This window comes from Ambystoma mexicanum, chromosome 8 (assembly GCF_040938575.1).
Source record: "Ambystoma mexicanum isolate Mex_15411 chromosome 8, UKY_AmexF1_1, whole genome shotgun sequence".
NCBI lineage: Eukaryota > Metazoa > Chordata > Amphibia > Caudata > Ambystomatidae > Ambystoma > Ambystoma mexicanum.
Window position 1 is genome coordinate 47,491,871 of NC_090929.1, and position 27,383 is coordinate 47,519,253.

Sequence of the window (27,383 nt, forward strand, 5' to 3'; positions counted from 1 at the left end):
TGAGCAAGTGACTGTGCCGGGAGACTCTATCCTGGGAAGTGTTCCTGAGCAAGTGACTGTGCCGGGAGACTCTACCCTGGGAAGTGTTCCTGAGCATGTGACTGTGCCGGGAGACTCTATCCTGGGAAGTGTTCTTGAGCAAGTGACTGTGCAGCGAGACTCTATCCTGGGAAGTGTTCCTGATCAAGTGACTGTGCCGGGAGACTCTATCCTGGGAAGTGTTCCTAAGCAAGGGCCTGTGCCGGGAGACTCTATCCTTGGCAGTGTTCCTGAGCAAGTGACTGTGCCGGGAGACTCTATCCTGGTAAATGTTCCTGAGCAAGTGACTGTGCCGGGAGACTCTATCCTGGGAAGTGTTCCTGAGCATGTGACTGTGCTGGGAGACTCCATCCTGGGAAGTGCTCCTGAGCAAGTGACTGTGCCGGGAGACTCTATCCTGGGAAGCATTCCTGAGCAAGTGACTGTGCCGGGAAACTCTATCCTGGGAAGTGGTCCTGAGCAAGTACGTGACTGTGCCGGGAGACTCTATCCTGGGAAGTGTTTCTGAGCAAGTGACTGTGCCGGGAGACTCTATCCTGGGAAGTGTTCCTAAGATAGTGACTGTGCCGGGAAACTCTATCCTGGGAAGTGTTCCTGAGCAAGTGACTGTGCCGGGAGACTCCTGTAACGCTCACCTGTCAATCTGCGGGAACGCCAGAAGAACTCCCTGGAACTTCAGTAATCACAATCCCTGTAGAAAGGATGACAAGATAACAACCCTCCTTAATAATGTTCCTACCCTGTTCTGAGAAAACTCTCCAGTACTGAAAATGGAATGATAACCAACATCAGGAAAACTCACCCTAAGTGCTTTTTTTGTGAGCCCTCCATCCTGCATTCATACAGGGGCGCATGTCCTGAAGAAAACAGTGTATGTCTAGATGTCAATAGTATTCTTATATAAAGGAATAAAGGAGACTGGTGACAAGGGGAAAATAATGCCTATTTAGTCATAGTCATATATGAATGTAGCTGTGAGAAGACCTTAGTACAATCAAAACTGGAGGGCAATAGTGGAAAATATAGATGACATGAGAGGTGTAGCGCCGTCCTATCGGGAACTGACTAAATAACTATCAGCAAAGTGTAATGCGGAATGATATGCAAAAGGATGTTCTACTAGCTACAGCAGCTATCCAACTTGGCACATATTGGGCAGTGTGACAACAACCTGGCACAGCAAATGAGTTTCAAACACTGGCACAAGGGACAACTATGTATAGTATAAACCAAAAATGCGAAAATGCACTATGACTAATCCGTTGCTAAAAACACTCGTAACAGAGAACAACTAGGCACTGGTACTTGCGTAAACTCTGACAGGAGAAACTTCGGACTGGAACTGAGAGCGCGGTAACTAGGGGACATCAAATAAGGAAGAAAACTACTGACTGTGAGCAGTGAAGGAGACTATGGGACAGGACGAGGAAATTCTGACTGGAAATATGAAGAGCGGGGAAACTCTGACTGCAATTCGACGGAGACCGCGGTGAGCGTCCGTACTGCAAGGCAGTCAGCAACGCGAAGCGCGAGTCTCCTCAGAAATTGAGTACTTATAACAGAGGTCGCAAAAGACTAGACCTACAGATTAGTTCCTGGGTACACCACTAGGCGGCCATCTTGGAATCCCAATTTCCCATGACTTACTATATGGATCTGAATGGAAACAATACCTTCTCTCAAATGACAGAGTAATAATAATAACCTACAGAAACATGGGTTAAATCAGGGAACTCGTTGGGAAATCATGACAACTCCATCCTGGGAAGTGTTCCTGAGCATGTGACTGTGCCGTGAGACTCTATCCTGGCCAGTGTTCCTGAGCAAGTGACTGTGCCGGGAGACTCTATCCTGGCCAGTGTTCCTGAGCAAGTGACTGTGCCGGGAGACTCTATCCTGGGAAGTGTTCCTGAGCAAGTGACTGTGCCGTGAGACTCTATCCTGGCCAGTGTTCCTGAGCAAGTGACTGTGCCGGGAGACTCTATCCGGGGCAGTGTTCCTGAGCAAGTGACTGTGCCGGGAGACTCCATCCTGGGAAGTGTTCCTGAGCAAGTGACTGTGCCGGGAGACTCTATCCTAGGAAGTGTTCCTAAGCAAGTGACTGTGCCGGGAGACTCCATCCTGGGAAGTGTTCCTGAGCAAGTGACTGTGCCGTGAGACTCTATCCTGGCCAGTGTTCCTGAGCAAGTGACTGTGCCGGGAGACTCTATCCTGGGAAGTGTTCCTGAGCAAGTGACTGTGCCGTGAGACTCTATCCTGGCCAGTGTTCCTGAGCAAGTGACTGTGCCGGGAGACTCTATCCTGGGAAGTGTTCCTGAGCAAGTGACTGTGCCGGGAGACTCCATCCTGGGAAGTGTTCCTGAGCAAGTGACTGTGCCGTGAGACTCTATCCTGGCCAGTGTTCCTGAGCAAGTGACTGTGCCGGGAGACTCTATCCGGGGCAGTGTTCCTGAGCAAGTGACTGTGCCGGGAGACTCCATCCTGGGAAGTGTTCCTGAGCAAGTGACTGTGCCGGGAGACTCTATCCTAGGAAGTGTTCCTAAGCAAGTGACTGTGCCGGGAGACTCCATCCTGGGAAGTGTTCCTGAGCAAGTGACTGTGCCGTGAGACTCTATCCTGGCCAGTGTTCCTGAGCAAGTGACTGTGCCGGGAGACTCTATCCTGGGAAGTGTTCCTGAGCAAGTGACTGTGCCGTGAGACTCTATCCTGGCCAGTGTTCCTGAGCAAGTGACTGTGCCGGGAGACTCTATCCTGGGAAGTGTTCCTGAGCAAGTGACTGTGCCGGGAGACTCCATCCTGGGAAGTGTTCCTGAGCAAGTGACTGTGCCGTGAGACTCTATCCTGGCCAGTGTTCCTGAGCAAGTGACTGTGCCGGGAGACTCTATCCTGGGAAGTGTTCCTGAGCAAGTGACTGTGCCGTGAGACTCTATCCTGGCCAGTGTTCCTGAGCAAGTGACTGTGCCGGGAGACTCTATCCTGGGAAGTGTTCCTGAGCAAGTGACTGTGCCGGGAGACTCTATCCTGGGAAGTGTTCCTGAGCAAGTGACTGTGCTGGGAGACTCCATCCTGGGAAGTGTTCCTGAGCAAGTGACTGTGCCGTGAGACTCTATCCTGGCCAGTGTTCCTGAGCAAGTGACTGTGCCGGGAGACTCTATCCTGGGAAGTGTTCCTGAGCAAGTGACTGTGCCGGGAGACTCTATCCTGGGAAGTGTTCCTGAGCAAGTGACTGTGCCGGGAGACTCTATCCTGGGAAGTGTTCCTGAGCAAGTGACTGTGCTGGGAGACTCTATCCTGGGAAGTGTTCCTGAGCAAGTGACTGTGCCGGGAGACTCTACCCTGGGAAGTGTTCCTGAGCATGTGACTGTGCCGGGAGACTCTATCCTGGGAAGTGTTCTTGAGCAAGTGACTGTGCCGCGAGACTCTATCCTGGGAAGTGTTCCTGATCAAGTGACTGTGCCGTGAGACTCTATCCTGGGAAGTGTTCCTAAGCAAGTGCCTGTGCCGGGAGACTCTATCCTTGGCAGTGTTCCTGAGCAAGTGACTGTGCCGGGAGACTCTATCCTGGTAAGTGTTCCTGAGCAAGTGACTGTGCCGGGAGACTCTATCCTGGGAAGTGTTCCTGAGCACGTGACTGTGCTGGGAGACTCCATCCTGGGAAGTGCTCCTGAGCAAGTAACTGTGCCGGGAGACTCTATCCTGGGAAGTGTTCCTGAGCAAGTGACTGTGCTGGGAGACTCTATCCTGGGAAGTGTTCCTGAGCACGTGACTGTGGCGAGAGACTCTATTCCTGAGCAAGTGACTGTGCCGGGAGACTCTAGCCTTGGCAGTGTTCCTGAGCAAGTGACATTGCCGGGAGACTCTATCCTTGAAGTGTTCCTGAGCAAGTGACTGTGCTAGGAGACTCTATCCTGGGAAGCATTCCTGAGCAAGTGACTGTGCCGGGAAACTCTATCCTAGGAAGTGTTCCTGAGCAAGTGACTGTGCCAGGAGACTCTATCCTGGGAAATGTTCCTGAGCAACTGACTGTGCGGTGAGACTCCATCCTGGGATGTGTTCCTGAGCAAGTGACTGTGCCAGGAGACTCTATCCTGGGAAGTGTTCCTGAGCAAGTGACTGTGCGGTGAGACTCCATCCTGGGAAGTGTTCCTGAGCAAGTGACTGTGCCGGGAGACTCTATCCTGGGAAGTGTTCCTGAGCAAGTGACTGTGCTGGGAGACTCCATCCTGGGAAGTGTTCCTGAGCAAGTGACTGTGCCGTGAGACTCTATCCTGGCCAGTGTTCCTGAGCAAGTGACTGTGCCGGGAGACTCTATCCTGGGAAGTGTTCCTGAGCAAGTGACTGTGCCGGGAGACTCTATCCTGGGAAGTGTTCCTGAGCAAGTGACTGTGCCGGGAGACTCTACCCTGGGAAGTGTTCCTGAGCATGTGACTGTGCCGGGAGACTCTATCCTGGGAAGTGTTCTTGAGCAAGTGACTGTGCCGCGAGACTCTATCCTGGGAAGTGTTCCTGATCAAGTGACTGTGCCGTGAGACTCTATCCTGGGAAGTGTTCCTAAGCAAGTGCCTGTGCCGGGAGACTCTATCCTTGGCAGTGTTCCTGAGCAAGTGACTGTGCCGGGAGACTCTATCCTGGTAAGTGTTCCTGAGCAAGTGACTGTGCCGGGAGACTCTATCCTGGGAAGTGTTCCTGAGCACGTGACTGTGCTGGGAGACTCCATCCTGGGAAGTGCTCCTGAGCAAGTGACTGTGCCGGGAGACTCTATCCTGGGAAGTGTTCCTGAGCAAGTGACTGTGCTGGGAGACTCTATCCTGGGAAGTGTTCCTGAGCACGTGACTGTGGCGAGAGACTCTATTCCTGAGCAAGTGACTGTGCCGGGAGACTCTAGCCTTGGCAGTGTTCCTGAGCAAGTGACAGTGCCGGGAGACTCTATCCTTGAAGTGTTCCTGAGCAAGTGACTGTGCTAGGAGACTCTATCCTGGGAAGCATTCCTGAGCAAGTGACTGTGCCGGGAAACTCTATCCTAGGAAGTGTTCCTGAGCAAGTGACTGTGCCAGGAGACTCTATCCTGGGAAATGTTCCTGAGCAACTGACTGTGCGGTGAGACTCCATCCTGGGATGTGTTCCTGAGCAAGTGACTGTGCCAGGAAACTCTATCCTGGGAAGTGTTCCTGAGCAAGTGACTGTGCGGTGAGACTCCATCCTGGGAAGTGTTCCTGAGCAAGTGACTGTGCCGGGAGACTCTATCCTTGAAGTGTTCCTGAGCAAGTGACTGTGCCAGGACACTATATCCTGGGAAGCATTCCTGAGCAAGTGACTGTGCCGGGAAACTCTATCCTGGGAAGTGTTCCTGAGCAAGTACGTGACTGTGCCGGGAGACTCTATCCTGGGAAGTGTTTCTGAGCAAGTGACTGTGCCGGGAGACTCTATCCTGGGAAGTGTTCCTAAGATAGTGACTGTGCCGGGAGACTCTATCCTGGGAAGTGTTCCTAAGCAAGTGCCTGTGCCGGGAGACTCTATCCTTGGCAGTGTTCCTGAGCAAGTGACTGTGCCGGGAGACTCTATCCTGGTAAGTGTTCCTGAGCAAGTGACTGTGCCGGGAGACTCTATCCTGGGAAGTGTTCCTGAGCACGTGACTGTGCTGGGAGACTCCATCCTGGGAAGTGCTCCTGAGCAAGTGACTGTGCCGGGAGACTCTATCCTGGGAAGTGTTCCTGAGCAAGTGACTGTGCTGGGAGACTCTATCCTGGGAAGTGTTCCTGAGCACGTGACTGTGGCGAGAGACTCTATTCCTGAGCAAGTGACTGTGCCGGGAGACTCTAGCCTTGGCAGTGTTCCTGAGCAAGTGACAGTGCCGGGAGACTCTATCCTTGAAGTGTTCCTGAGCAAGTGACTGTGCTAGGAGACTCTATCCTGGGAAGCATTCCTGAGCAAGTGACTGTGCCGGGAAACTCTATCCTAGGAAGTGTTCCTGAGCAAGTGACTGTGCCAGGAGACTCTATCCTGGGAAATGTTCCTGAGCAACTGACTGTGCGGTGAGACTCCATCCTTGGATGTGTTCCTGAGCAAGTGACTGTGCCAGGAGACTCTATCCTGGGAAGTGTTCCTGAGCAAGTGACTGTGCGGTGAGACTCCATCCTGGGAAGTGTTCCTGAGCAAGTGACTGTGCCGGGAGACTCTATCCTTGAAGTGTTCCTGAGCAAGTGACTGTGCCAGGACACTATATCCTGGGAAGCATTCCTGAGCAAGTGACTGTGCCGGGAAACTCTATCCTGGGAAGTGTTCCTGAGCAAGTACGTGACTGTGCCGGGAGACTCTATCCTGGGAAGTGTTTCTGAGCAAGTGACTGTGCCGGGAGACTCTATCCTGGGAAGTGTTCCTAAGATAGTGACTGTGCCGGGAGACTCTATCCTGGGAAGTGTTCCTGAGCAAGTGACTGTGCTGGGAGACTGTATCCTGGGAAGTGTACCTGAGCAAGTGACTGTGCCGGGAGACTCTATCCTGGGAAGTGTTCCTGAGCAAGTGACTGTGCCGGGAGACTCTACCCTGGGAAGGGTTCCTGAGCATGTGACTGTGCCGGGAGACTCTATCCTGTGAAGTGTTCTTGGGCAAGTGACTGTGCCGCGAGACTCTATCCTGGGAAGTGTTCCTGATCAAGTGACTGTGCCGGGAGTCTCTATCCTGGGAAGTGTTCCTAAGCAAGTGCCTGTGCCGGGAGACTCTATCCTTGGCAGTGTTCCTGAGCAAGTGACTGTGCCGGGAGACTCTATCCTGGTAAGTGTTCCTGAGCAAGTGACTGTGCCGGGAGACTCTATCCTGGGAAGTGTTCCTGAGCATGTGACTGTGCTGGGAGACTCCATCCTGGGAAGTGCTCCTGAGCAAGTGACTGTGCCGGGAGACTCTATCCTGGGAAGTGTTCCTGAGCAAGTGACTGTGCCGGGAGACTCTATCCTGGGAAGTGTTCCTGAACACGTGACTGTGGCGAGAGACTCTATTCCTGAGCAAGTGACTGTGCCGGGAGACTTTAGCCTTGGCAGTGTTCCTGAGCAAGTGACAGTGCTGGGAGACTCTATCCTTGAAGTGTTCCTGAGCAAGTGACTGTGCCAGGAGACTCTATCATGGGAAGCATTCCTGAGCAAGTGACTGTGCTGGGAAACTCTATCCTGGGAAGTGTTCCTGAGCAAGTATGTGACTGTGCCGGGAGACTCTATCCTGGGAAGTGTTTCTGAGCAAGTGACTGTTCCGGGAGACTCTATCCTGGGAAGTGTTCCTGAGCAAGTGACTGTGCTGGGAGACTGTATCCTGGGAAGTGTTCCTGAGCAAGTGATTGTGCCGGGAGACTCTACCCTTGGTAGTGTTCCTGAGCAAGTGACTGTGCCGGGAGACTCTATCCTAGGAAGTGTTCCTGAGCAAGTGACTGTGCCAGGAGAATCTATCCTGGGAAGTGTTCCTGAGCAAGTGACTGTGCGGTGAGACTCCATCCTGGGATGTGTTCCTGAGCAAGTGACTATGCCAGGAGACTCTATCCTGGGAAGTGTTCCTGAGCAAGTGACTGTGCAGTGAGACTCCATCCTGGGAAGTGTTCCTGAGCAAGTGACTGTGCCGGGAGACTCTATCCTTGAAGTGTTCCTGAGCAAGTGACTGTGCCAGGAGACTCTATCCTGGGAAGCATTCCTGAGCAAGTGACTGTGCCGGGAAACTCTATCCTGGGAAGTGGTCCTGAGCAAGTACGTGACTGTGCCGGGAGACTCTATCCTGGGAAGTGTTTCTGAGCAAGTGACTGTGCCGGGAGACTCTATCCTGGGAAGTGTTCCTAAGATAGTGACTGTGCCAGGAGACTCTATCCTGGGAATTGTTCCTGAGCAAGTGACTGTGCCGGGAGACTCTATCCTGGGAAGTGTTCTTGAGCAAGTGACTGTGCCGAGAGACTCTATCCTGGGAAGTGTTCCTGAGCAAGTGACGGTGCCGGGAGACTCTATCCTGGGCAGTGTTCCTGAGCAAGTGACTGTGCTGGGAGACACTATCCTGGGAAGTGTTACTGGACTCAGGATTATGAAACTCAGGGATTTGTGTTAAATCTTGAGTCTTTTGTTAAAGCGAGAGATTTACGCTAAACCTGCACGTGGTGCTGTTTGAATCTCAGTGAGGTCATTGCCCTGTTGAGTTCTGTTTTCCACTTAAGCTTGAGGGTCACTCAACTCATGAACGTGCTGCTTCCGGAGAAGCCGCTGGGACATCGGCCATAGACTTTATGCGCAATAGAGACCCTTCTGGTCATTCCTAGAGTTAGTTCCTTAGGAGGGGGCTGGGAAGTGTTCTAGATAGTTCCCCTTAATAAAACGATACATGACCTATATTTCTCCCTGTCTAGTGTTTATCCTGCTCGGCTTTGTGACACTGCCCAAAAAGCCATCAAGCCCAAGAAAACATGAACATGGCGAACCTTATGCTTGACTGATGGGGCCTTGCAATACAAGGCAACATGATTGGCAAATACTCCTCTCCTGCCGCCCAGAGGGGCGCATTTATTATCTTCCAAATGCAACAGTCACTGGAGGGGGGCAAAATGGTGACTAGGTGAAGTATGGAGGGACAGACCTGATTAAGGGGTTTGGGGCACAGGGGGTTTCTGGAGGTTGTAAATGTGTTCTCCTGCATGGTTTATAAGAACTACACGTTGTATAGGGCGCTGACTGATGCGCCACTCTTCTCTGCTGAGTGAGGCCCTGCTCTTCTACTCTGACCAATGCGCCACTCTTCTCCGCTGACTGAGGCACCACTATTTTCCGCTGACTAATGCGCCGCTCTTCTCCGCTGACTAATGTGCCGCTCTTCTCTGCTGACTGAGGCCCCGCTCTTCTCTGCTGACTGATGCACCACTCTTCTACGCTGACTGATGTGCCACTCTTCTCTGTTGACTGAGGCCCCGCTCTTCTGTGCTGACTGAGGCACCACTATTCTCCGCTGACTAATGCGCCGCTCTCCTCCGCTGACTAATGCGCCGCTCTTCTCCGCTGACTGAGGCCCCGCTCTTCTCCGATGACTGATGTGCCGCTCTTCTACGCTGACTGATGTGCCACTCTTCTCTGCTGACTGATGCACCGCTCTTTTCCGCTGACTGATGCGCCGCTGTTCCACGCTGACTGATGTGCTGCTCTTCTTCGCTGACTGAGGCACCACTATTCTCCGCTGACTAATGCGCCGCTCTTCTCTGCTGACTGAGGCCCCGCTCCTCTCCACTGACTGATGCGCCGCTCTTCTCCGCTGACTGATGCACTGCTCTTCTTCGCTGACTGATACGCCGCTCTTCTCCGCTGACTGATGTGCTGCTCTTATCCGCTGACTAATGCACTGCTCCTCTACGCTGACTGATGCGCCACTTTTTGTCACTGACTGATGCGCCACTCTTCTACTCTGACTGAGTGCCGCTCTTCTCAATTGACTTATGCGTTGCTCTTCTCCGCTGACTGATGTGTCGCTCTCCTCCACTGACTGATGCACCGCTCCTCTATGCTAGCTGATGCACCACTCTTTGTCGCTGACTGATGTGCCTCTCTTCTCCGTTGACTTATGCGTTGCTCTTCTACGCTGACTGATGTATCGCACTTCTCCACTGACTAATGCACCACTCTTCTCTGCTGACTGATGTGCCGCTCTTCTCCGCTGACTGATGCACCACTCTTCTCTGCTGACTGATGCGCCGCTCTTCTCCACTGACTGATGCGCCACTCTTTGTCACTGACTGATGCACCACTCTTCTACGCTGACTGATGTGCCGCTCTTCTCCACTGACTGATGTGTCACTCTTCTCCACTGACTGATGCACCACTCCTCTATGCTAGCTGATGCACCACTCTTTGTCGCTGACTGATGTGCCTCTCTTCTCCGTTGACTTATGCGTTGCTCTTCTACGCTGACTGATGTGTCGCACTTCTCCACTGACTAATGCACCACTCTTCTCTGCTGACTGATGTGCCGCTCTTCTCTGCTGACTGATGCACCACTCTTCTCTGCTGACTGATGCGCCGCTCTTCTCCACTGACTGATGCGCCACTCTTTGTCACTGACTGATGCACCACTCTTCTCCGTTGACTGATGCGCGGCTCTTCTCCGCTGACTGATGTGTCACTCTGCTCCACTGACTAATGCACCCGCTTCTACGCTGACTGATGCCCCGTTCTTCTCCACTGACTGATGCACTACTCTTCTCTGCTGACTGATGCGCCGCTCTTTTCCACTGACTGATGCGCCGCTCTTCTCGTTCCAAGGTGAAGCCAACCAGCCGCCTTGCGCTGCGCAGTGACGGCACTCTGCATATAGACAAGGCAGCTCAGGAGCATGCTGGGACATACACCTGCGAACTCACCAATGCGATCGGCTCGACCAGTAAGGATGTGCTCCTCAATGTGCACGGTAAGTGCACGGAATCTCAAAGCAACTGGGATCGAGTGCGATGCGTCGCATCATTTGTACACATGTTCCAGGCCTTTCTTGAATACCTTTCTCCCTGCATCAGAGCATGGAAGAAAGAGTAAGTGTTTTCACTTAGTTCTTCTATTCAGGCTGACCGTGGCCATTTTGCATGAGTCCTGTCACTTACAGGGGTGACACCCATTAGCCTCCTCATAGATTCCCTTACCCCACACGAGGAGTCAATCTTGGGGGGCTGGAGGGGTCACCCCATTTTTGCTTGTTTGTAACATTTCTCCTGTGGTGCTGATGTTTTTGGCAGAGGTTCCCAGCATTCTTCCAGGTCCGGTGAACTATACAGCCAACGAGGGGGAGGCGGTCACCCTGGTGTGTGCGACGAGGGGACATCCACGACCCCACATCATTTGGAGCAAGGTAAGTCGTGTGGGCATGGGCCCCTTTCAGTTACTATGGATACCATTGCCATCACTGTGATCTGTGAGCTACACTTTGTTTTATCACTGGTCTCTCATTATGTGCCTCCCCTCCCCCCCTCTGTGTACCTGTTGGCTCCTGACCTCTGCACCTTGACTCCATCGCATCACACTCGGTAAAATAATATGGATATAATTTTAAGGGTATAGGCCTTGAAAGGAGATTATCCAGAAAACCACTGATAGCTTCTACAGTTTTGGGGGAAGACAGACCCTCTCTGGATCAACAAAGTCCTTCAGCTTTGTTCTCATTGATGCTGTTGTGCTCTAGCGCCTTGAAGCGTCTCTTGTGCTGGATGGAATTACCAATGATGATCTCAGACCTAAATACCCAGACAGACTCAAAGAATATGGCAAAGTCCGCTATGAGGTCATCCTACGTGCCAAACTGTAAAACCTATTGAAGGGAGGGGTTGGTTAATGTAACATATATACCTACATGTCATATAAGTAGTAGTAACGTTACTGGATGCCCCTTATCTGGTAGGCACCCCTTGAACAACCTCTAAATACGTATAATGCAGATTATAGGAGAAAAAGAGCAATGGATTGGCCAGTGCAACATTGTATGGCATGTTGCCACGTAGACCCTATGATTGGTTGGCATTCTCTCCCAACCTGGGACTGTCAGATCATTAGCATCACATAGGCTAAACAAAATTCAGGTGCTGAGAGCAACGTCAGACTACCACCCACTTAAAGGCCAGTTAGTCCATCATCTCTCATCGGTCAGACCCCAAGCTAAGGCTTCTTCTTAATAGTTGACCTTCCAGCCTGCTCTCTGTTCTGGGCTTTCAAGGAGGAAGTGTAGGTGCACCATTATCTTCGTCTGGAGGTTAATAAATAGTCCTTGTTTTTTACTTCTGAGTCACGTGTGAGAAGACAGCGATTTTATCAATTTCAATGTTTTATTTAATACTATTTAATTCAATTAAGATGGGTGTCATTAGTCCTCTTTGCGCCTGGATACTTGGTTGCTCTTCCTCACATAGGCTTTCTGCATCTATGATTGGCCAAAACTTGGCACTTGCAGATGTTTTCTTCTTTACTTAATCTAAGATAAATATGTCTTGCGTACAAGGCTTATCCTCTTGACTCCCTTTGTGCCTTGCAATTATTCCTTGATGTGGCAGCATTGATCCCAGGCCAACAGACTCCTCTTTAATCCTCACACCAAGCTGGTTTGCCCGCATCCCCCAACTCTGCAGCCCTGGTCTGTCTCTGGGGTAGCTTGATTGGTTTCAACACGAGTCGGGCGTCCATCTTTTTCTCATGGCTGCTTCAGTCACATTATATTTTCTCCTGCAGCAAGCTTCTATATGTCTCATCTTCCTTGCGTTTCTGCACATGTACATTCACTAATTTCGTTGGTGCACATGATTTCTTCATATTCAATTACATGTTTCTCTTGTTACCCCAGTTACATCCTCATTCTTTAAGTATTTTCATATCATTTTAGTTCGTCCTCGTGTCTTTCCTTCAAGACGTCACTCTGCTCTTGTCAGATGTCACTTATAGCTCTTGGATGTCCCATGGTGTGTGTGGACATCCTACAATGTGAAGGTGGGCACCACAGAAGTTAGGTCCTTTAATATAGATAAAGTTCATTTAGGAAAATTGTGTAATATTTTAACCTGGAGCTGCCAGTCTATGATTGATCCTGTGGCATCCGGATCACACTAAACGAATTCCAAGAAAAAGTAAGGTAAAAATACCGTACTTAAGACTGGTGCTCTCAGTTGACCTTAAATAAGGTTGCTCAATCATATATAGCTCTTGCGTAAAATAATTCAAATGTCAGACAAAATATATTTCCAAATGGTACAAAGTTTTTCCAAGAGAAATGTTTAATTCACATTTCCTGGTTTTATATCTTTCTTGATTAGTTCAGATATTGCGAGGCAACTCAAAATCGATAGGTCAATTATTAACAATAGTACATATGCCAATGCATTTCGGTCTGAGACCATCTTCAGGGCTGTACTGAAGTGAGTGTAGAATCTGCACCGTGTTAACATCAATTATTCATCAGAATACACATAAATATAATAGATAATTCAAAATAAAGCAAGGCACATACCCCAAATAGATCCAAAAGGATGTTGTACATGTAAGAGAAAAATAAATATGAAAAATATGTCAACATACATTATATCGCTAACCATTCATAGTTGTTTTTCCTCTTTGTATTTTGTGTCCTGTACCTGCTAATTGTGAGTTGTCCTCTCCTGTGAATGCGTTCATAGAACGTCTCCAGTGTTCCTGTTAATTGCCAGAGGGGAATATATATTACTATTATTCTAGCTATATCCAATTGAGAAGCTATTTCAACCTGAAAAGTTAAATGGGCTCTTACCTGCACTCGTATGATTCGCGCGCGGGACCGATCGCGCTCCCTGTGAGAGCGAAAGTGAACTGCGCGCGGCCAAAAAATGCTTTTAAGGGTAGTCATGGGAACCTGGGCGGGGCGTCGAGCAGCAGCAAAGTTGCTGTCGCACGTACGCCTCGGGACCCACCGCCCTACGGGAGCGCAGGGGGGCGGGACTGTTGCCATGACCCCAAGGTGTGTGTATGCTCTGTGTTACTGATGATGGAATTAACTCGAGTGAAAGAGAGGTGTGGATAAAGCCTAGGCAATTAGTGGAAACTATACACGTGACTTCGTTCTATATCTGTGTATATGTTCTATGAATGTCAACCAATGTAGGTGTCAAAATAAGGATAGATACTGGTTGTATGGAGTGGATCATGCGATCCATACCCATTCATACACTCCTAAATATTTTAAACTGTTGCATGATGTGCAATTAATACATGTAAGTGCAAAAACACCAGAAAACAACACCAAGTTCAATCACACGTTTTCAATGTGTCCCCAGTTGTATCTGGATCTAAGTCCATTGCGCTTCTTCATCCACGAAGAATTCAAAGACTTATTCTTGAACCAACCGTGAATCTGGCTTTTTTAGAGAAAACACATATAATTGATCTCTTCATTGATTCCCTTCGGTGTAAGGGAACTTAGTCTGTCTATCCAAAACGTTTCTCGTTGATCAATTCTTTTTTGTAGATCCTCGTATCTTTCTCTTCTTTGGACTCTTTCCAGGACTACAAATTTAATCTGTGCCAGATTGTGTTGTTTACTCTGCCAGTGTCTTGCTACTGCAGAGCTTGCAGTCTTGTTCCTGATACAAGATCTGTGTTCGTTCCACCTGATCTTTGCTGTGCGCTGTGTTTGTCCGACGTAGTATAAACCACAAGGGCATTTAATTCCATATATGATTCCTGCCGTGTCACATGTGGCATAGCATTTCAATTTAATTTTTTCTCCAGTATATGGATGATTTATGGTTTGTCCTTTCATGATATATCCACAGTTGCTGCAGTTGAGGCATGGAAATGTACCTATGCGGTCCGTGCTTCTCTTCTTTTGTGGGGGTCTCGTGTGGACTAATCTGTCTTTCAAATTAGAACTTCTCTGGTAGGCAAATGTGGGGGTTTCTTTAAATAGGTGTTCTACCCTTTTATCACATGTAACAGTGTTCCAATTTTTCTTTATGATTGACTTAATCCGATTGCTTTGGCGTGAATATTTCGATACAAACACCAGTGGGGGAGAGATATCCTGTTTGTTGATTTTGGGTTTGAGTAATTCTTCTCTATCTTGTGTAGCCGTGCGTATTTCTGCTGATGTAACTTCCTCTGTTGAATAACCGCGGGCTAGAAATTTCTTGCCCATTTCTCTCACAGCTCTTTCGTATTCACTTTGGTTACTCACAATCCTTTTCACTCGAAGCAACTGACTGTAAGGTAAATTCTTAATCAGACTGGGTTGATGAAAACTGAGTCTATGTAGCAGACTGTTCCTATCTGTGCTTTTCCGATAGATAGTGGTTTGATATCCAGTTTCTGTGACATTAATCTCAACGTCCAGAAAATGAATAGATTTACGTGAATATTCGTATGTGAACTGTATACGTGGGTCTATGTTGTTGATGTATCCAAAGAATTCTAGTAGGTGTGATTCTGTGCTCTTCCAGATGCCGAAAATATCATCTATGTACCGGATCCAGGTGATAAGTTCTTGATTCCATACGTTGTTTGTCAGAACATGTTCTGTTTCGAATTTGTGCATGAAGGAGTTTGCATATGAAGGGGCCATGGTTGCCCCCATGGCCGTGCCTGCAACCTGTAAGTAAAATTTATCTTTAAATTGGAAGTATGAATTGTTACTAATGAATTCCAACAATCCCATAATGAACTCTTTTTGTGCAGGTATTTCTCCTTCCCTCAGGAGCATCCACTCCACCGCTTCTCTGCCCAAGTCATGGGGAATCGATGTATATAAGCTTTTTACGTCTACTGTGAAGCAAATGTTGTCGTTGTTGAATGGAACACTTCTTAGGTGTTGTAGGAAATGAGTAGAATCTTTGATGGATCTATTTGGGGTATGTGCCTTGCTTTATTTTGAATTATCTATTATATTTATGTGTATTCTGATGAATAATTGATGTTAACACGGTGCAGATTCTACACTCACTTCAGTACAGCCCTGAAGATGGTCTCAGACCGAAATGCATTGGCATATGTACTATTGTTAATAATTGACCTATCGATTTTGAGTTGCCTCGCAATATCTGAACTAATCAAGAAAGATATAAAACCAGGAAATGTGAATTAAACATTTCTCTTGGAAAAACTTTGTACCATTTGGAAATATATTTTGTCTGACATTTGAATTATTTTACGCAAGAGCTATATATGATTGAGCAACCTTATTTAAGGTCAACTGAGAGCACCAGTCTTAAGTACGGTATTTTTACCTTACTTTTTCTTGGAATTCGTGTGTGGACATCCTTCCACCTGTTCAGTGCGAGGGCACATTCGATAGGGTGGTCTAAGTGCATATCGTCTCTAATACACTTGACGCTGTATTGCGACAATACCGAATGTCCCACATAGGGCTTTTCTCCGGCTGTTCCAATATGATGGAGGTGAGTGGGGAGCTCGGGATGACGTGTCCATCTGCTCCGCTACACTGTGTTCATATGAGTTTCCAAAGTTCCGAACAGTACAACTAATGATACCTTGGGTCTGTGTCGCTGAGTCCCTCTATTGACTTTGTCCTAATCCAAGGCCTCATCAGACACTTGACTCAGTGACGTGCCACTGAGACGTCCTTGGCCTCTCAGGATTAGGACGTCCCAAAATCAGCCATTCCCGTGAAAAGACCACTGGTTGGTGTCAGAGAGTTACCGTATGGGATTCAGCTTGCTGTATCCCAACTGACACCCTCGAAGGCATCCAGGGTAGGAAATCTAGTGGGAATTTGCCAGCAAAACCTTCTTTTCTTTTTGTGAAAGGAAATCAATAAAGCCATATGTGGTTATTGTCGCTGCCTGCCGAGCGAGCAGGGCAGAAGCCATCCCAGACCAGACCTGGCTGATGAGTGAACAGGATGTCTGGGAGTTCTGACTGTAATCCGCATCCTGACTGTTTCCTAGAGAAGTAGCCTAGGCAAGTTTCAATGCGCTGCCCATCAGTAATCTGGGGGCCACCAAACGTTTGAAAGGATGCACTCCGCTACTGATGTTTATTTTTATACGGTAGTCTGTCCTCCTCCTCTGTCTCACTTTATGACGATCCCCAAAGCACACGAAGGTGGTGCCTGTTGCAGGCTCGTCCTGCTCCCCATGATACCAGTGCACCCCCAATACCTCTGGCACTTCAGGCACTCGACACAAATAATACACAGGAGACCAGAAGTAGAGAGAAATGGGCTGTAATGCACGCGCCGGTGCGTGGGAGGGCTGCTCACTGCTCTGCCCCTCCCAGGCCTGGCTCATCCTTTTATACAAACGGAGTTGGCTAAATCCATTCCCCACCCATGAAACACAGCATATAGTAACAAAAAGGTCCATTTTGCAAAACAGGGGGAAGGAAGCCTGCAGTTGTGACAGGCGTTCAGGGCCATTTCTGCGAGGCAGCTTCTGGCAGCCTCAGGCCTTGGGATTTGAAGCAGCAGCGTTGTCGCTGTGTGCATTCTCAACAGGTGCCTGTACTGGCCTTGGCAGCCTGAGGCATCACACATTCCACAGCTCAGTTCCGCAACCCGCCTGGCATGGGTGTTTCAGCTTTAGGCCAGTCTGTAGGCCAGTCTCATTGCATCTCATTGTGCCTCAAAGAAACCAAAAGAAAATGCAATATCAGAGATGGTAACAGTGCCAGACTGTTAGGAATCCCTTTTGGTGCATCTTGACCACATTAGTGTAATGGCAGATGCTTTGCTGCTCATTCCTGCACATATTGGATACTAGAGGCTGCAGTAGCTTCGGAAACCCTCCGCCCTAGTAACGGGTAGAGTCTGATCATTAGGCAACTGAAGCACCAATAGAAACTCTGCAAGCACTGTTGGGAGTCTGAGGAGACATTTTCTTGCATGAACTTAAACTGCTGGACACTTGGAACCAGAACCGTACCAGCTGCAAACAGCATAGCTGCTCCGGAGCCTACCTGCAGCAATCTACCTTTCTTCTGATTCTGCACCTGATCCGTGGGGTCTTCTGTCAATGCCAGCCCAAAGCACCTTGTCGTCACCAGTGGACCTGTTTCTGAATAACTACAAATCTGCGCTCGGAATGGTGCACTTTGGCTTCTCCAAATTTCAAAGCTTGTTGCAGTCAGTGTTTGGGTACCGTGGGGGATCGCCTACCATGTGCAATTGAGCCTTACCTTTGACACAGGCCTATGCATAATATTGGAGGAACTGCAGCATCGGGGCGAGTATTCCACTCAATCACATTTCAGCTGGTTCCTCCTACAGGAGTAACCTGTGGTTGAGTGAGTACAGATCTTGAGGTGGCCTCAGTGGTAACTGTAGCAAAGCTGGGTGCACTGAGAACCTGTTTCACTTTGTACATTTCCAGTGACCCTTATTAGAAGGGTCATGACCTCCAAACTCAGAAAGACTCTCATAAAAATGTGTTTACTGATAGTCTGCACAACATCACAAACCTACACACAGTCTTATTTCTTGAAACCTTTGTACGGGCAGTCTCTTATTGAATGCAATATGTGGTATTGGCTGTATCTCCTAAGGGCTGACGTTGAACGGTAATCCATGGCTGCCTCCAGATGAGCCTGGGAAAGCTTAGAGAAGCTCTGCAGCCTATCTGCGGGCCCGTCCCTCCCATTCCCTCAACACACCGAGAAGCAACACAATCCTAACACACATCCTTCCAGTCATGTTCTGTTGCCATTATTTCCAGACTCAAGAAAAGCAACACTGGGAATAACTTTGGGATTTCTTCTCCAGGATTCCAGCCTTCTAACTATTCTGGTCTAATGCAATGTTCAATAAATTATACATATAATCAGTGAAACATTTCCAATGTGTGCTGTGGCTTTCCCCCTTTGTGCCACGTCATGCCTCCAGTGTGCCACACCTGGTTTTCCTTGGTGTTAGGAAACATTTTCTTTTTACACCTTCCCCTCCATAGATTTCTATGGGACCCCCATCTTTTTGCTTTGTTTGAAACCTTGTCCTGACTTTTTGGAGGTCAGTAAAGCCTTGCCGGATTTGCTGATTTTTATGGGAACACTGCCTAGTCCATCATACTGCCAGTACCAAGAAACCATGTCTCTCTTTATGAACTCTTGTATTGTTTAATTGCACACATCACCTTACAGAGAAGTGCTGTTAGGACGCGTTCCACCATTATATCTTTTTTGGCCACTTTTACCATGTGCCCAATACAAGCTGGTGGCAGCTACCATATTTTTACCGTTTTGTGCGTTATTTTACTTGTGCACTTTTGCATTTAATGCAAATGGCTGCTAAAGGTGGCTAGCACTCTAAGACGGCCGTGCCACAAGGTTTTTCTCTTTTTTCTTTGGCCTACTTCCTGCTTCCCAGGTCAGGAAATGCCTTCCATGGAAATCGCTTTCCCGGGGAAAGCTGTAGCTTTCGCAGGCAAGGGGGCTTTGTGTGTGTGACCTAGAGAAGGAGCCTGGGACTATCCAGTCCCAATCCACATCTTTGGTTTCTGAAGGTCTGTTGCTGGGCAGATCTGGTAACCAGTGTCTAGACATGATTGGATTGCCACTGGCTGTCTGGATAGTGCATATCCTAAGTATTGGGGGGCTTGGATGAGCTCCCAGCCTGAGTCTTGGATAAAAAGGAGGGCTCTTGCAACTGTTCATAAGATCACTGTTGGAGCCAAGACTTCGCCAAAGATGAGCATCCTGCTGACGACCCAGTGTCGACCCCTGCAGGTGACCCCCATCAACTCCAGTGTTGTCTCAGTGAAGCCATGCTCCTCTGTCCTGATCTCAAGAAGCCCTTCATTGGTGCTTCGACCCCTGGACCGGCGGGAACAACCAGTCTTGACCCCTGCTCAAGTAACCACACCTGCTGAGTCTTTGGGAGTTCCCCTGGACAACTGATGGTCAGAACAGCGCTCAGCTAGACTATATTGCTGCAGTTTTTGCCGTTCTGAGCAGAGCATTGGAACTTTGAACTTGCGGATCTTTGGCTTGTGCTGCAAGCCGCCTGCTCCTACATTTTCAGCCACCCTTCTCCAAGGGAAGCTGTGCTGCACCTGCTCCTGTGTTCGCAGCTGTATGAGTGCCAGTCGACACCTGACCTTCATCGGATCTTGTCATCTTTCTGTCCCTGAGGTGTCTCTTGGCTGTCTGACCCACAGATGTTTTTGACTGTCTTCATTTGTGTCTTCAACCGGAAGCTGCCCAGAACCAGTTCCTAAACTCAGCGCCAAAACTAAATCTCACAAAACAAAGTATCTCTTCTGTCTAGAAGTCTAGACGACAATAGCCTAAGAAACAAAGAGAGAAGAACTAGCCTGCAACAAAGTCTGGCAGTTTTGTGTTTTGTGTTCCTTCTAAAGAGTTCTGTCTACCTATATGCATCTATCTACTCACCTGTGTTGCACCTGCCATTGATTCAACTGCTAATCTCTCTCTCCTATGGGTGAAAGTATATATATGTTTTATAAGGATTTTGCGTGACAATATTTGCCTGGTATTTCTATCTTCTTACTGTGCAAACTAAAGGCCTAAGACATCATTGCATTTTTACATACATACCTGTTTAGCTGGCATTGCTGGTGTTGTTCTTTGTGGACTTGTTGGTCATTCGATCCTTTTTTTTTCGATCGTTTGACTGGACACCGACTTGTTGGAGGCCTAGACCACTCCCCCAGGTCACCTGAGACTAAGCCTTGCCGCTCTGCTACCTCATCCTGGTTTTGGCTATTCTCAGTGTCTTCCCTGTTTACCATAATAGGCCAACTTCCCAAAATCATCCCCCAGGGCGGATTTTGGAAATGCATCTCATCACTTGGCCCTCCTCATGTACGCTCCACATGTCTCATCTGTACCACGTTCAGGCTTCTGTGTGCCACAGCATGTACTGTGTGTAGCAGCCAACCTCATTTGCTTCATGACCAGTCTCCTCCGTGCCATGTTCAGACTCATGTCTTCATCAGCGTGTCATATATGCCACAGCATGCCTCTTGTGTGCCAAACCGTCTCTTCTGTGTGCCATGCTCTTGCTCCTTTGTGTGAACTTGTTTCCTGTGTGCTGTGGACTGCTTCAGGTACCCTGACTCCTGCATGCCATGCTCTATTTCCTGTGGGCTGCCACCTGTCTCCTGTGTGCCATTCCCTTGCACCTGTGTGTGCCCGTGTGCCATGGACTGATTCATGTGCTGTTGTTCCTGTGTGCCTCTCACTCTCTCCTGTGTGCCATGCTCTATTTCCTGTGGGCTGCCATCTGTCTCATGTGTGCCATGCTCTATTTCCTGCGGGCCGCCATCTTTCTCCCATGTGCCATGCATGCTCTATTTCCTGTCTGCCTCTCACTCCCTCCTGTGTGCCATGCTCTATTTCCTGCGGTCCACCACCTTTCTCCCGTGTGCCATGCATGCTCTATTTCCTGTGGGCCACCATCTGTCTCATGTGTGCCATGCTCTATTTCCTGTGGGCCGCCATCTTTCTCCCGTGTGCCATGCATGCTCTATTTCCTGTGTGCCTTTCACTCTCTCCCGTGTGCCATGCTCTATTTGCTGCGGGCGCCATCTTTCTCCCGTGTGCCATGCATGCACTATTTCCTGTGTGCCTTTCACTCTCTCCCGTGTGCCATGCTCTATTTCCTGTGGGCCGCCATCTGTCTCCTGTTTGCCATGTTCTATTTCCTGTGGGCCGCCATCTGTATCCTGTGTGCCATACATGCTCAATTTCCTGTGTGCCTCTCACTCTCCTGTGTGCCATGCTCTATTTCCTGTGGCCCTCCATCTGTCTCCTGTGTGCCATGCCCTTGGTCCTGTGCGTGCCTTTGTGTCCATGGTGCCATGGACTGCTTCTGGTGCCCTTGTTCCTGTGTGCCTCTCACTCTCTCCTGTGTGCCATGCTCTATTTCCTGTGGGCCGCCATCTGTCTCCTGTATCCCATGCCCTTGCTCCTGTGTGTGCCCTTGTGTCCAGGGCGCAATGGACTGCTTAAGGTGCCTTTGTTCCTGTGTGCCTCTGGCTCTCTCCTGTGTGCCATGCTCTATTTCCTGTGTGCCTCTCACTCTCTCCTGTGTGCCATGCTCTATTTCCTGTGGGCCGCCATCTGTCTCCTATGTGCCTTGCTCTATTTCCTGTGTGCCTCTGGCTCTCTCGTGTGTGCCATTCTCTATTTCCTGTGGGCTGCCATCTGTCTCCTGTGTGCCATGCCCTTGCTCCTGTGTGTTCCCTTGTGTCCAGCGTGCCATGTACTGCTTCAGGTGCCCTTGTTCCTGTGTGCCTCTCACTCTCTACTGTGTGCCATGCTCTATTTCCTGTGGGCCGCCATCTGTCCAGTGTGCCATGCTCTATTTCCTGTGAGCCTCTCACTCTCTCCTGTGTGCCATGCACTATTTCCTGTGGGCCGCCATCTGTCTCCTGTGTTCCTTGCTTTATTTCCTGTGAGCCTCTCACTCTCTCCTGTGTGCCATGGACTATTTCCTGTGGGCCGCCATCTGTCTCCTGTGTGCCATGCCATGCTCTATTTCCTGTGGGCCATCACCTGTCCCCTGTGTGCCATGCTCTACTTCCTGTGAGCCTCTCAGTCTCTCCTGTGTGCCATGCTCTATTTCCTGTGGGCCGCCATCTGTCTCCTGTGTGCCTTGCTCTATTTCCTGTGTGCCTCTTACTCTCTCCTGTGTGCCATGCCATGCTCTATGTCCTGTGGGCAATCACCTGTCTCCTGTGTGCCCTGCATGCTCTGGTTCCTGTGTCTGGCTCATTCCCCTTTGTTAATTCTTTTTAGGTATCTCTGAATGGTAAAATACTCTTCTTGGACATGTCTCTCTCTTTTTTAGGGGAATGAAGTCATCTCTCTGCGGAGCCCATTTCACCAGATTAATAGAGATGGCAGCCTGCTGCTCCCGCTGCCCTCAGCCAGTGACTCTGGGGTCTTCATCTGCACGGCAACCAACGTGGCCGGTGTGTCGCGGCAGGAGATCCGGCTCTCGGTCTACAGTAAGGACCCTTCCAATCATGGCACCTCCTCTGGTACCATATTATAGCTGTGCATGAGGGCTCACCCAGCTAGGCTAACAGCAGGGGTGTTTCTAGGCTTGTAAACTATCCCGGGCTCTGCTAATGCCGTGACTCGGGGCTAGGCAGCCTTTTAGTCTGTAGCACCTGCGCTTCTATCCGAGGTTACAACCAAAAGACCCAGGGCTACAGCCCCCTCAAGCCCCCCCTAGCAACGCCTCTGGCTGACAGGGTGGCACCTGCTGTAGCCTGGGCTGCGGCATTGCAGTCTGCGTGATGCCAGGAATGGCACCGGGGTCTGGATCACTTTCCTCCTGGAGTGGGCAGGGGTGGGGCCTCCAGAACCTTACCTAGGGAGGAGGTGCACACACCCATCCAGGGCTGCACAATTGGAAGAGTTTCAGTAATCAGTTATCGTGATTATTCATGAAGGTATACGGTGGCTATCCACCAGTGTGGCACAGAATGGAATAACCGGGAGGGGCTGCAGCCCCTTTGTTGGCCTTAGAGGTCACTGCAGGGCCCTTTTTCGGTTTTTTGATGGAATTCTGCCGAAGTATTTTACTTTGCTGGAATTATGCCAAAAAAACATCGATTTTTTTGTGAGTTTTTTTTTAATTTGCGGGGTGTTCCCTAAACCCCCCACCCTTTTCCTATGCTAGACCTCCTACCCCAAGCCCCTCCCCACCACTTTTAAAGTATAAAGACTGTATATGGAAGCATGACTTACTAGTGAGGCCCAGTCCAGGGACATAGGTCAGCAGAAAGGACCTGACTGTGTGTTTCATGCTGACAGCAAAGTCACAATCCAGTGTTGCATGGTAACAGCAATGCCCTGATCCAGAGGCTAATGTTTCGATCCAGAGATCCAGACTATAACAAAGTCCATGTTCCAAAGCTGTATGCTGACAGCAAAGCCTCAATCCAGAGCTCTATACTGACAGAAAACGTCCCTGTTCCAGAGCTCTCTGCTGACAGCAAAGCCACAATCCAGAGCTCTATGCTGACAGAAAAAGTCCTTGTTCCAGAGCTCTCTGCTGACAGCAAAGCCACATCCAGTGCTTTATGCTGACAGAAAAAGTCCTTGTTCCAGAGCTCTCTGCTGACAGCAAAGCCACAATCCAGAGCTCTATGCTGACAGAAAACGTCCCTGTTCCAGAGCTCTCTGCTGACAGCAAAGCCACAATCCAGAGCACTATGCTGACAGAAAAAGTCCTTGTTCCAGAGCTCCCTGATAACAGCAAAGCCACATCCAGTGCTTTATGCTGACAGAAAATGTCCCTGTTCCAGAGCTCTCTCCTGACAGCAAAGCCACAATCCAGATCTCTATGCAGACAGAAAAAGTCCCTGTTCCAGAGCTCTCTGCTGACAGCAAAGCCACAATCCAGAGCTCTATGCTGACAGAAAAAGTCCTTGTTCCAGAGCTCTATGCTGACAGCAATGGCCAGATTCAAAGCTATATGCTGACTGCAATGTCAGGATTCAGGCCTTAATTTACACACTCAGGGTCATTATCTAGTAGTGAGGAATGACCATGTAATGTCATGCCTTTAGGAATCGGCCAAAAAGGCAGAGAGTAAATTACCGAATGGGAGATTTGGTCGAATTTCGGACATTCGAAAATACCGAAAAGCAGAAAACTTTGACCAAATTTTGTGGCATGGGCTGCAGGGGTGGGGGTGTGGGTGGGGGGGGCCAAGTCGGAAATGTTCAGGGGAGAAAAGACAGAAGGTTATTTCGGAAAAATTATCTTCGGTCTTTTCTCCCTCGAGCATTTCCATCTCGGGCTTGGAACCACGATCCCTGCCTTGACCCGGTGTGCGGAGCAGCCCTTCCTGTGCCATTCACACGCTTCATTTGTTTCCACCTTTCAGCCAAGCCGAGGATCAGCAGCGGCACGGAGGAAGGAAAAGAACCGAACGGACCGCTCAAGGTGGTGGGGGTGCTGGGAATGCAGATCACGCTCCCCTGCGAGGCGCACGGATCACCTGCCCCTCAAGTGGTGTGGCGGAGGGGTGGCCTCCCCCTGCCCCTTGCATCACCCAGGTAGGAGAAGACTGTGCACTCTATGTGGGGTCTGGGGAACCCATAAACGCCTACCAGAAGTACGCCATGCTGCCCCCTTGCTAAGGGGAGCAGAAGATCCAGGCTACTGGACATCCACCAAAGCCTCTTCCCTCTTCCCTGTGCCCTGCTCCCTAGGGCTCAGTCATGCTGCTGGCACAGTCATGGGCTTGGGACCCTTTGATCAGAGGGAGGAACATAGTGTAGCAAGGGGTGGTAAATATGTATTCATGTACACGGTACACGTAGTGTGAGGGAGAGGTCTAGACTGGACCTTCGATGAGAGGCCTCATACTTCATTGTATCCTGACTGTCTTACTGGCCGTTGACTCTGAACTTGGGGTGTCATCCAGGAAGTGACTCTGATGTGTCCCTGAGGGACCCTTTGCATCTCAGGGCGGCAGTGTCGTAAGGGCACCCCACCTTTGTCTGAGTCTTCTTGCCCACTTGGCTTTCACTCATTTTCACTGGCTGCGGACATTACTCAAGGGATGCCCAGAAGGGCTCCTCATTTTTGGAAGCCAAGCATGAGTGTCACAGACAAACCTTGTTCCCTTTGTGTGAAAGGAAATGGACAGGGCCATATATGGGTAGGGCCCAGAGAAGCCAAGACCAGATCTGGGCAGATACCTGAATGTTGGCTGGTAATGATGAGCAGAATCCACTTCTAGGGTCTTGGCTGGGGAAGAAGCCTGGCAAAGTGTGAATGTGGCAACCGCCAATGACTGGGGGGCCACCAATGACTGGGGGCCACCAATGACTGAGGGGGGCCACCAAAGGTTTGAATGGGTGCCTCCTTCTAGTCAACTCCCAATATTCCTATTGAACTGGGGAGTTTACTCCATTACCGTGTGGGGCTCTGCAACCAGTCCCAACACATGAGAAGAAGGTCACGTTGCTGCAACTTGCCAACACCAATCAGATGGTGAAACGCAACCTGTGGCTATTTATTTACACATTTATAACAGCGCACAAAACCCTCAGGCATCTAGGCGCTAGTTACAGAAAGTGCAAAGTGACATTCTAAAGTGCAGGACCACGCATAAGGGTTACAAGATGCGGGTGGACCTTGGAGTCAGAGTCTGGCAGAGCTGCGCAGCCAGCGCCTCATGTTACTGGGGGCTACATCAGGTATGCATATAATCAATGGACAAAATGAGGGTCGATGCACATTCTGGCAAAGCCATGTCGGATGTTACGGGGGGGCTATGCCAGGTATCCAGATATGCAGTAGGTTATGATACAGATTATAAATCAGGTATGTTGTAGGCATGTTAGGATTCGTTGGGCCTCATTATAACCTTGCCGGTCCGGAAACAACGGTGCCGGTGAGCCTACCGCCACCGTTGTTTTGCAGACTGGGAAAATACAAGTCTGGTGGGCGGGTGCCCTCCCGCCCAGCAAGTCTGAACGGCACCCCCCACAGATTTTCACCGTTATTACCGGTGCCGGTTTTTCCGTGGTCCCCATTCCCATAGAGACCTATTGGACTCGATGGGAATGGGGAACGACATATTACCAGCAGTTGACTTTCTGGCCCCTGGGGTTGTAATACCCTGGTGTTACCGGCAAGCCAGGCACCGGTAACTGTTTACTGGTCTGGCAGCTGCCTGCCGGTTTTATCGGCACGGTTACCGCCGGACCCGTAATGAGGCCCATTAACCTAAAAGGCTCCTGGTCAATGAGGTATGTTAAAGACGGGGTGACATTGTGTCTACAGCTCTGAACAAAGAGGCAATCCTGTGTGGTCAGGTTCTAGTACATCTGCAGCAAAAGGTTGCGGGTTGTTAGTTTGACAAGGTATGTTATAGACAGTTAAGAAGTGTATGGAGTGCCCAAATGCAGGTCCAACCGCGTAGGGGCAAAGTCAGAGGTATATGCAGCGCAAGGCTGTAGGTCAGGTTCATATAAGTCAAAGCCGCTGCAGCAGGCCTGGGAATGCAGTGAGAGTGGGGAAACGTACACAACAGTACTCACTAAAAGAGAAACAGGGCCCAAGATGGAAGGGCATAACAAGGAGGCAGGGGACTGCAACACAGAACAGTAAGTAGTATTAAGATGAGCGGGGGGTGTATTGCATGGAAGCCTAGAGGTACTGCATGATGTCTTGGTCTGCTCGGTACTGCTTGGTACAGTATGGGCAGAGGTAATATGAGAAGACATTAGGGGAAGGGCAAGAAGAGTAAATACTCCATGGACACCGGATGTATCAAGAACCCACAGGGAACTCCTGGATCGGTGCTTCTTCTCGTGACTCACGTGCACATCTGGGATGAAAGCCTCATAGGACGCCGGCTCCCCGAGAAGCCTCGTTGCTCAGACCTGTAGGAATGGTTCTGTTCACTTGCTTACATTGGGAAGGTAATGCTTTCTCGAAAGCTTCTTCAGTGGCCAATCTGTTGCGGCATCCCTCTCCTGCGCAGCACCCCGGGTTCTTCTGCGTTACGGTTATTCTGAGCATCCCCGGCTCTTCTGCAGTAGGGTTATTCTGAGCATCCTGGGTTCTTCTGCAGTAGGGTTATTCTGAGCATCCCGGGCTCTTCTGCAGTAGGGTTATTCTGAGCATCCCGGGTTCTTCTGCAGTAGGGTTATTCTGAGCATCCCGGGTTCTTCTGCAGTAGGGTTATTCTGAGCATCCCGGGTTCTTCTGCATTAGGGTTAGTCTGAGCATCCCGGTTCTTCTGCATTAGGGTTATTCTGAGCATCCCGGGCTCTTCTGCAGTAGGGTTATTCTGAGCATCCCGGGTTCTTCTGCAGTAGGGTTATTCTGAGCATCCCGGGTTCTTCTGCAGAAGGGTTATTCTGAGCATCCCGGGTTCTTCTGCATTAGGGTTAGTCT

General features: G+C 49.7%; 1 protein-coding gene across 2 annotated transcripts in view; it reads left to right on the forward strand.

Annotated features, from left to right (window-relative positions):
* The window catches only part of HMCN2 (hemicentin 2), a 936,787-nt gene that overhangs the window by 195,952 nt on the left and 713,452 nt on the right, over positions 1 to 27,383 (forward strand). For both annotated transcript variants that reach the window (XM_069609262.1, XM_069609261.1), the window contains 4 exons: positions 10,305 to 10,449; positions 10,769 to 10,881; positions 22,303 to 22,462; positions 24,355 to 24,526. In XM_069609262.1, coding sequence (XP_069465363.1) covers positions 10,305 to 10,449; positions 10,769 to 10,881; positions 22,303 to 22,462; positions 24,355 to 24,526 — 590 coding nt within the window. The remainder of the gene's footprint in view (positions 1 to 10,304; positions 10,450 to 10,768; positions 10,882 to 22,302; positions 22,463 to 24,354; positions 24,527 to 27,383) is intronic.